Source organism: Peromyscus maniculatus, chromosome 1, assembly GCF_049852395.1.
Source record: "Peromyscus maniculatus bairdii isolate BWxNUB_F1_BW_parent chromosome 1, HU_Pman_BW_mat_3.1, whole genome shotgun sequence".
Taxonomy (NCBI): Eukaryota; Metazoa; Chordata; class Mammalia; order Rodentia; family Cricetidae; genus Peromyscus; species Peromyscus maniculatus.
This window is the reverse complement of record NC_134852.1, coordinates 164761748-164772522: the sequence shown is the minus strand read 5'-3', so window position 1 is coordinate 164772522 and position 10775 is coordinate 164761748. Positions and strand designations below refer to the sequence as shown.

The window sequence follows — 10775 nt, the reverse complement described above, 5'->3', positions numbered from 1 at the left end:
GGATAAAACAAGAATTATTAAAATGATAATTGACATTATTGTAGCTGGAGAGTTTTCTCTCTGGGTCCTGCCAAACCCTGACAGTCCAACAGCCCACTTATAAAATAAACACACAGACACTTATATTATTTAAACTGTTTGGCCTAATGGCTCAGGCTTCTAGCTATCTAGTTCTTACATCTTAAATTAATCCATTTCTATAAATCTATACCTTGCCATGTGACTCTTGGAATACCAGCGTCTTCATATGCTGCTTGTCATGGCGGCGGCTGGCAGTGTCTCCTCCCACCTTCCTGTTCTCTCCATTTTCCTCTCTGTTAGTCCCACCTATACTTCCTGCGTGGCCACTGGCCAATCAGTGTTTTATTTATTGGCCAATCAGAGCAACATATTTGACATACAGACCATCCCACAGCACATTATGACTCCCAGCTAAATTGATTATCCATTTATTTAATTGTTCCATTTTCAAACCATCCATTGTGTAACTATACAGAGACCTAACTCCATGCATCATGTATCCCATTGTTAAAGTGAGAAAAAACTTTCTCTCTCCTTTGCTTTTTTTTTTTTTAAAGTAATTTACCCTTTAAGACTTCTCAGGTGTCTTATCACATCCGCTGACAATGACAGTGAAGTGCGAGGCTGGCTGAAACTGCATAGCACACCTGGGCAGAGAACACAGTGGTGCACAGCCTGGCTGAGGACAGCTCAGCTGCTCACACATAGTCTGTGGCGGTTGCAACAACAATAGAAGCCAGAGAAGGTGTCAAAGAAGCTAACCTAGTGTGGCAGCAGCCTGAGGAGGGGGTCCAGGAGAAGCCCACAGCCCATGGGGAAAAGGAGCCAAGGAGCCAGCCATCTGAAAGGCAGACACGGGAGCGTGTGGAAGCAGCACTTGTAATGGGCAGAAAGTGAGAGCACAGAGCTGCCTGAAGGCAGAGCTGGCTGGTAGTGGGATGTTCACTTGAGTGGCATTTGGAGCCCAGGTACTCATGATCTTTGGAGATTGTTGTGGAGAAGCTGCAACTGGAAAATTCGAGACTCACTCACAGGACTTGAGGCAAGATAGGAAACTAGCATCTGTGACCTGTGGTGGTGGCTGCCAATAGCAGCTGCAACTTTTTGTGCCCCAAAATTTGGACACCAGATGAAGAGTTAATCTAATTATTCTTTATTAATAAAAGTTTGGGAGTCAGATATTTGGGTAAGAACCTGAAGAAGCAGAGAAGTCACCAGAATCTGATCCACTCCTTCCTCCAAAAAGCCACAATCCCTCTCTGTCCCACCTTACTATTTCCTGTTCTATCTGTCTTCATTCCTCCCAAACCTCTGTGGTTAATTTTGGTAGGCAAGTGGCTAGCTCTGCCTTTTGACTCCATGCAAGCTTTATTTATCAGAACATGATCAAAATATCACACAACAGTAGTTTTCTCCTCTCCCTACAGTGCTTTGCCTTCTAGCATTGAAGTTTCCATAAATAGAGAACAGATTTATTAAAAATAAACATTAGAATGAAGTAACAAAACTCAACCTTTAGAACAATGCTAATTTCTCTTTCCTGGTATAGGAACTAATTGTGAAAAGTCATTGAAAAATACACAAAACTAATATTTTTTAAAATTACATTTATTCATTTGTGAGTGTACATGTCATAGCATACCTGTCGAGGTCAGAGGGCAATGTGATGGAATTGATTCTTTTCTTTCACAACATGGGTTCTAGGAATTAAACTCAGGTTACCAGGATTAGCTGTAAGCACCTCTACTTGCTGATCCCTAGTTTCTTTCCTAATAATTTTACAATTGAACCACATGTGTTATGCATCTGTGTGTGCATGTGTAGTAGTTTGTACATATTAACACTATAACATCTAGAAAGTGACCTGGGAGAGAATGATTTTGAATATACCTTTTTAGATGACAAGCTATTTCTCCAGCCAATAAAAGAAAAACTACAGAAAGCCATAGGAGGTATGCATGTGAGTAGTGGGATAGGTCACAAAATAAACCTACTGGCTAATGGGCATGGATCGAAATCCAACAAAGCAAAATAGAAAAGAATACAATTCAGCTAAATGTGTTAGAGCAGTGTTCTCAACCTGTGGATTGCAACACCTTTGGGGGTCGAACAATCCTTTCACAAGGATCACCTAAGACCATCAGAAAACTTACATTATGTTCACAACAGTAGCAAAATTATAGTTATGAGGTAGCAACAAAAATAATTTTATAGTTGGTAGTCAACAACATGAAGAACTGTATTAAAGGGTCACAGCATTTTAAGAACCACTGTTAGAGGGATCCTGAGAATGTGGGACCTGTAACAGAGTTAGAGCAGGAGAAAGTGACTTTCTGCATGATGAGGAAATGGAGTTAAGTGCATGAGAAATATGAGGGCAGAGAAACAGTGTGTGCAGTTCATGATGTACCTCTGCTTTCAAGAAACACAAACCTACCTAATGACAATTTATTACTTCTCTTCATTCACTCAGCCATTTCTCCATCTACAAGCAAGGTCCCTTCATCACTCTTTTCCAGCTTTATAGAGGCACATAATTCCATTGGTTCCAGGTACAGGGCATGGTGACATAAGCCATCCTGGCAGCCATTCTCTGAATGGTGAAGTTAGCTTTATCTACATGTGCATACATGGGGAAGCCAAGATTTCTTAGAGCCTGAATCTGTTGGGAAGCAATATGGTAAATGAGACCCTGGCGCCGGTACTGAGGTAAGGTGCCTCCCATTCTCAATTCTCCAGTGTGGTCCATCAAGGCCCAAGACACGGGAATCCCCTCAGGCCCCATAATACAGAAGCTGGGGAAGGTGTGGATACAGCGCTCAATGAACTTCTGGCTTTTCTCATTGCCACCAAAATGCCAGATGCTATTCACCAGTGCAGCATGTGTAACATCCAGTGAGGCGAATTTGAACAACTCTTGATTACTATTGAGAACAAGAGGAAAGAGCAGTCCTTAATCACATAGGCTATGAATAATTATATTTATTTCCCCCTAAATTGCCCCAAGAGGCAAAAAGTAGAATATCTTAGATTGTGTATTCTGTAGCTAGACTGCCTGAGTTCCTATCAGTACTGTGTACATGAGTCTGCTGATTAATTACTCTTCATCTTTTGCATTTCCTCATCTAGTGAGCAGGGCTCATAAGCAACTTGTACTGTAGACTAGCTAGTCAGTGTGATGGGGGCTCAGATTCAGTGCCTAACAGGTAGTAAAAGTGCTCTCCCAATTTTTATTTGCCTATAGCCATTATCTTTCCAGTTAGAGAGTTCAAATATGATCTTTCAAGTTAGAAAGTTCAAATATGATCAGTTTTGTTTTATGTAAAAGGAAAGAGTTTTGCAGACAAGCAAGCTTAATAAACCACATGTAGCAAGCAGAAAATCCAAAGTGCAGAATCATTGAATTTAGTATCCTGTGGTCCTTAGGCATTGTGATGCACAAAAGATAAAGGCAAGTGCAAAGATGGGCAGAAATGTGGAATGATAGCCCTTGTCATTGAGTCCTGATGTCTGAAGCCACCTGCAATGATGTGAGGAAGCTTCAGGAGTCATTTTGTAATGAGTTCTGGAGGTGGAGCTAGACATGCTATTTCCACTCCAGTTACAGGTTCTGTCATCCATGTGCTGAGCAAGTTATTCTACCATCTGATTCTGCTTTCTGTCAAGAGATTGGACTAATCTCTAGTTCATAGCAGGACACTTCCCAGTAGCTTCTAGATGGGAGTGTTCTGCAGGTTGCCATGTAGTATACAAAGAGAACAGAGTTCTTCTAGGTAGAAAATTTCACAGAGAGTTGTGGGGTTGAGCATCCTCAAATCACATACTGCCAGCTTTTGGTTCTACTCAGCATTAAGATAAACATAAATGGGGACAATGGGAAATGTGTTCAAAATGTTTTTATTAGAATCCATTTGTTCTATGCAGAGAATTCACTGAACACGTATTTGTTTAAAACCCACTATGTGCCAGCTACTGATGATCCCAGCTCTTGCAGGGTTTTCATTATTGTCAGAGGATGAATCAAAAATTAAATCTGTAGAATAAATTAACTAGTTTCAAATACCCAGGTGATTGGTGATGTCATTTTGTATGCTATGAAAAGGTGTTGCTCTGATTGGTTAATAAATAAAGCTGTTTGGCCAATGGTGAGACAGAATGCAGTTAGGTGGAACATTCTAACTGGAGAGAGAAGAAGGAAGAAAAGAGAGAAGGGAGACACTGCTAGCCACCGCCAGAAGAAGCAAGATGTAAAGTACCGATAAGCCACAAGCCATGTGGCAAAGTATAGATTTATAGAAATGAATTAATGTAAGATTTAAGGGCTAGCTAGCAAAAACCCTGCCATAGCCATAGTTTAAAAATAATATAAGCCTCTGTGTGTTTACTTGGGTCTGGGTGGTTGCAGGACCAGGCAGGACACGGGAATTTTATAAGTGTCTGTGAGACCTTGGTGCTGGGCAAGCACAGAAAAACTTCCAACTACACTCAGGAGTGCTATGAACAAAATAAATCTGAATCCTGCACAGTGGTTACTTTTATTGAGGTATTTTACCCAAGACTCTGATAAAGTAACCTGTGAGCAGATCTGGATAACAAAGTAAGTCATTAGTGTAAAGATTGACCTACATAGGAGAGAGAAGATTTAGATAGAGAGGAGACAATATTAGAGGTCTGAGCTCATGAAGGTCAAGAAGAAATGGTAGGAAAGCTATGGTGTAGCATTATTGTACACTAACTTCTGCATTTAGCTTTAACACTAGAAGCAATATGAAATCATTCACATAAGTGCTTTGTGTCACATAACCAATATTAGATTGTTAACTGACTTTCCGATAGAGAGAAGGAGAGAGCAAGAGAGTGAGTGAATGAGCAAAAGAGAGAGACAGAGAACGTGAATGAGGCTCACTTTGCTTTAATTCTTACCAAAATAATTAACTTGAAGTAACCCAATGTGAAACAACCTGTCAAATTCTAATGTGTGTCTTCCTTTCCTATTTTACATGGGAAATAACATTGAAATGTCAAAATTTTGTTTGTGTTATTTTAGCTTTTCTCAGTCTGCCTCTTCCTCTTTAGACTTCCACGGTCAGAACACTTTGCTTGAAAGAATGACTCAGCCTCTGATCTTGGACTCATGTCTAAAGAACAGTTTGTGTTTTTAAAATAAACTTGTAATGTTTTTGACAAAGGTTAGAAGTTTTGGAGGGAAGAAACAAGATAAAATGTAAGGCCTGAGAGGTAGATGAAAATTTCTTAGAGGGCTGAGAAGTTCAGAAATATTTGAAAGTATGTCAGGAAGCATTGAAATCTTGTAGGCAGGAGAGAGATTTAGTTCTTATTTAAATTTTATTGTGATTAATCAGCTGCTCTGCAGAATATTGGTTGGATAGTTACCAGGGCCAAAGATAGCAGAGGTAGTGAGGGCCTGGCAGGTTAAACAGTAACTCACATTCAAATTGCATAGGCAATTATAGTTTTTAATTGCATATATATACATACATACACACACACACACATACACACACACACACACACACACACACACACACACACACACATATATATATATGGATGTTACATGCTCCTGTGTGAAAATCAGAAGACAGTTTTGGGGAGTTGGTTCTCTTCTTCATCACATAGGCCCCAGGGATTGAACTTAGGTCATCAGACTTGTCAGCAAGCACATTTAGCTGCTGAGCCATCTTGCCAGCCTTTTCATGCAGATAATCTTGCTTAGAAAAAGGATCTTTGAATATACAAGTTTAAGACTTTAATATAAGCTTATCCCAATTATTTTGTGGGTTCCAAATCTATTGATAAGTGTCCTCATAACAAACAAAAGAGGAAAAGACACAGAGGATAAAGAAGGTCATGTGGAAGCATTTTTAGGGAGTGGAGAAATGCATCCCAAAGCCAAGGTACTCCCGGAATGGTGCTGGGTGTTGGAAGTGATCAGAAGGAATTGTATCCTGTAGATTCCAATGCAATACAGCACTTCTCAAATCTTGATTACCTTCTAGACTCCAAAATAATGATAGATCACCTGTGCATTGATTTTAGCCCTGTGTTTTAAGGTGACCTCTTAATGATCACTTTGGAAATCTAACGCAGGAGGTATGTCATTAGTGAGAGGCTGAATGTTGCAGAACAGCTCCTGAAACACTTACATGGGCTTGGGCTTGTCACTGTTGCATACTAAGTTCTTGGCATCCACCAAAGAAGGAGCCAATTTCTTTGCTGTTTCAGGTATCATATAGAGAAAGCACTCTGTGTGCTTTACATTGCCCAAATTAATGGCTCCAAGTCTTTTTATAACTTTGTCCAGGCTTGCCTGTGAACCTTAATGGGGGAAATGAAGAAGCAAACAATATACCATTATTCATCTTAACATTTAGAAAAGGCTGTTCAGTGGAATCAAAGGGAATATGAACATAGGATCATCAAGCATTATACTAAATCATGACAGGAGTCATATGATAAAGATTATATCCCTCCCATGTATCTTTTAAATTTAAGTTTTGGATGGTATCACAAACCCTGGCTACTTAAGAGTACACTTATAGTTACCAAAGAAGATGAATTAGAAGCAGAATAACTGAAATTGAATTGATAATTTCTCTGTATTCAAACCATTAAATCATTACTATAAGGTTCTCAATTCCTTTCTATTGCACTAGTATGACTCCTTTTATCATAAATTGGCTTTTGTTCACTCATAAACCTTGCTTAGGTTCACGGGAAGAATGTGATTTAGTAAACATGATTCAGAGGGCACTGAAGTTGACATTCACTTTCTGTTCCTAATCCCGTGACATTTACATGTCACCCAATCTACTCCCATCCCTGTAGTTAAGAGTTGACACAGTGTTATTATGAAATACCAGACTTGGGATTGTGATGAACCTATTCCTATTAGCCCACAGATAATGCTCCTGGTGACTGAGCCCATATGAGTGAATCTAGGTGAGACCAGTAGAACTGCCTAGGTGAGCCTGATCCAAATTTCCTACCCATACAATTATAAGCTAAAATAATTGTTTTGAGTTGATATTGAGAAGGTCTGAAATTCTATAAAACTAGATAAGATGTTCCTAAGAAGTTTTCATTAAATGCCTCATTTAGTCTTTGAGGGCTCTGTGTTTGGAATAGTATTATAATCCTTTTTTTTCCTCACAGAAACTCCGGTCTCCATAATAGAAATGATTTAGCCTTTACCACACGGCTAATAACTGGTTCAGTCAGGTTTTAGTCTTAGATCATGCAACTCCAAAAGGCATAGTTTTGTTTACTAAAACTTTCCTTTGAAAATGTGACAATGTAATAAAGCAGAGATGGAATGGTAGGATAATTGCTCCCTTATTTATGTTCTTTAATAAGATATGGTCATACTAAAGAATAAATCCTAAGATGGTAAGAAATTACATTAAAATTTTCTTTGTAAACTTTATACACTGAAGCTTTTAAGGGTTCCCTTCGGTAGGGTTAGACGCTGAGCAAAGAAACAGATAGCAGCATGCTAAGTGTCTGTGGCTTGCAAAAATGTATGTGGGATGTAAGGTGCTTGTTCAAAAGGAACAGCGACTTCCACACTGTGTACACAGCAAGTAACAACAGCCCACAGATATTCTGGTTCTCTTACTTTGAATCTGTAAATGTTGTTTCCAATTAATGACTTCTGATGAGCCAAGGAACGTCTGACAGTTGTTGGGATCCTTGGAGTAGATTAAGTAAGTATTGGTGTAGGGGTCAAGGTCGTCTGTCATGTCCTGTTTCAGAAAAGAAGAATAAACCAAAATGTTTGTGGGTGGTATGGTGTTTGGTTATATTGGTATTCGGTTACATTGTGAGATTTAAAAATATTAAAAGTAATGGTTCCTGTGTATTTATGTTGTAATTATTTGCAATGAGAAATCAAGAAAAAAAGCCTTGACTCAATTCAAAGTAAAAACTACCTGAAAAACATTTCCCCAACTCAAGGGAAACTAATGTTATAAAATTCATTTAGAAAAATGAAAATAACAAATTAAAAGCAAAACATTTAGCTAAAAGAATACTCCTTGCTCTGGGGTATGAATGCTTTGATATTAAAGTCTATACAGAAAACAGAATCAGAATATGCATCTACAAATTGGGAACCAATGATAAAGCTAATGACATAGACAGTCCTTCAAAAATAGTTTATTATTATTTAGTAAATTACAACCCCATAAAGCAAATATATATATATATATGTATATATATATGTATATATATATGGCTTACAAATCCATAATGGGACTATTTAAATACTTAAATATCAAGGAATATATAACAGAAATATTACTTCCACTAATGTGTAATCTGAATGCTTTTATTCTGCTAATTTAAATGAGATATTAAGTAAAATATTGTGTACTGTATAATGATACTGTAGCTAAAACTATTAATTTTCTTGCTCTGCCTTATAAAATATTTAAGTCATCTTCAACATTCATGTTGGTAAAATTTTTCAATTTGGAATTGAGAATAACCTCTGATTTGCTTCCTGTAGCATCAACCATCTGTAGCCTTTCCTTTTTTCTACCTCCTTGTTTTTTGTTTTTTTTTTAAGAAATTTTTCCCCTTGTTCCACAACCTCTCCAACATAAACTGTCTTCAGTGTTTTTGATCTTAGCCATTCTGACAGGTGTAAGATGGTATCTCAGAGTTGTTTTAATTTGCATTTCCCTGATGACTAAGGATGTTGAGCAATTCCTTAAATGCCTTTCAGCCATTTGAGATTCTTCTGTTGAGAATTATCTGTTTAGCTCTATAGCCTATTTTTTAATTGGACTGTTATGTATTTTGATGTCTAATTTCTTTAGTTCTTTAAATATTCTGAAGATCAGCCCTCTGTCAGATGTGGGGTCATGTAAAGCCTGATGTAAAGCTCAGGATAAACAGTTTAACCCAAAGCTTCAGAGAAACTAGGTAACAAGGAGGACCCTAAGAGGGATGCATGGATCATCCTGGGAAGGGGAAATAGTTGAGATCTCCATGAGTAAACTGGGCCAAGGTGGGGGGAGCTTTAGAGGGGAGGGGGTGGGGGATGAGAACTTTCTACCTTCTTTTATTGCTGTTGTTGTAGATAACTGATATAAATGCAGAGCAGCATCTCAATGATCTCAATGGGAAGCTGATATTACAATGGAAAGTTGTGATAGAATGAGAATGAGCTGGATTATTTCAAGTCCTGTGATTTTTTTAAAGACAGGAAATTTGCTTTACCCTATGATAATAGTTGTCAGTAGAACTAAGAACTAACTTGTTACAATATACAAACCTAGCTTAGGAAATATCCTTTTCTCTAAAGACTTACTTCTTTTTATTTTATGGGTATGAATGTTTTGCTTGCATGTATGTATGTTTATTACATGTGTGTAGTACCTGTGAAGATCAGAAGAGAATGTCAGATTCCATATAACACGGGTGCCTGGAACCAAAGCCTGGTCCTCTGCAACAGTAGCAAATGTTCTTAACCACTGAGCAATCTCTCTACCCCTCAGGAAATGTTGTTTTAATGTTTATAATAAAAGATCAAACTATTCTTTGTGTCTCAACATGATCTTAAGTTGATATGACTTTCCATCAGTTGCCTCTAAATCCTACAAACAAGATGTAAGAAATATGAAGTAATAAAGTATGTTTGCAGTTTAAATCAGCCAGTGCTGATGGAGGAACTATGCCACCAAGCAAAACAAAAACATGAACCAAGATGAAAGTGTACCATCTGTACCTTTAGTTAACATTCTCCTTGGGTTATTACTATATCTTTGTGTATTTCCCTTCTTGTACACTTTATAACACCCTGTAATTTTTGTGGACTTTCATGTATTATCCCTCAGGCAGAGTATTAGTTGACATTATTACAATTCACTTCTATTTCTTAGGATGGGAGTAGGATGTGGGATCTACCATACAGTCAGACACATGTTAGGAATGCAACAAATGTGGAGATGCAGGCACATTTATTCTATATTGCAACTTACCTGCTCCTGGGGTCGAATAACAACAGTATTAAAATCAGGCCACTTGTCCACCAGAGCCTTGACCTTAAATGGGTTTCCCTGATTCATGTGGAAGACAGTCCCATAAACCTAAATATTTCAACACAGTAGAATTGTCATCATATTACAAAGAAATAGGAAACTGCAACATATTTGACTAGAACAAGGGTCATTCCTATGACATTATTTTTTGTTGGAAAGATGTAATAAATAAATCTTTCAAATGGTTCCTAGTGTCTAGTTGTTTATTCTAACAATGATATCTTTTAAACATTAATGAAATAAAATGTAAATAATGATGTGATTTATGAATAAACTCATGAACTCCCCTGCTGTAGAATCTAATAGAATTTTTTCATGGATTCCAGATTTCTTTCTTTTCATGTGCAGAACAAATTTTATGAAGCTGAGAGGTTTCAGAAGTGGTTTCCACTCATTGCAAGTGTTTTTCTTACTACTCCTTGAAGCACTTTTATGATTGCTACTTTAATATACATACTATGTCATTCTTAGATCTGCATCATCTGCCTGTTGATATGTCTGGGTCATTGTTTCTTACCTCAGTTAAGATTTAGCCAGGCTTAGTGACATATGTCTGTTATTTCAGCTAATAGGGAGGCTGAGGCAGTCAGTTGAAAATTCAAGGGCTACCTGGGATATACAGTAAGTCCCAGGCCAACCTATAAAAATTTAATTTCCATGCCATTTGTATATTTTTTGACATACAAT

The 10775-nt window shown here is 37.7% G+C and overlaps 1 protein-coding gene across 3 annotated transcripts in view; it reads right to left on the bottom strand.

The window, feature by feature from the left end:
* Nucleotides 1-1725: 1725 nt before the first annotated feature.
* Nucleotides 1726-10775, bottom strand: part of LOC102924734 (glycine N-acyltransferase-like protein Keg1) — a 44232-nt gene continuing 35182 nt past the window's right edge. For all 3 annotated transcript variants that reach the window (XM_042261202.2, XM_006996759.4, XM_076560486.1), the window contains 4 exons: nt 10029-10136; nt 7661-7787; nt 6189-6360; nt 1726-2945 (listed from right to left, as the gene is read on the bottom strand). In XM_042261202.2, the coding sequence (XP_042117136.1) occupies nt 2543-2945; nt 6189-6360; nt 7661-7787; nt 10029-10136 (810 nt within the window). In that variant the 3' untranslated portion in view covers nt 1726-2542. The remainder of the gene's footprint in view (nt 2946-6188; nt 6361-7660; nt 7788-10028; nt 10137-10775) is intronic.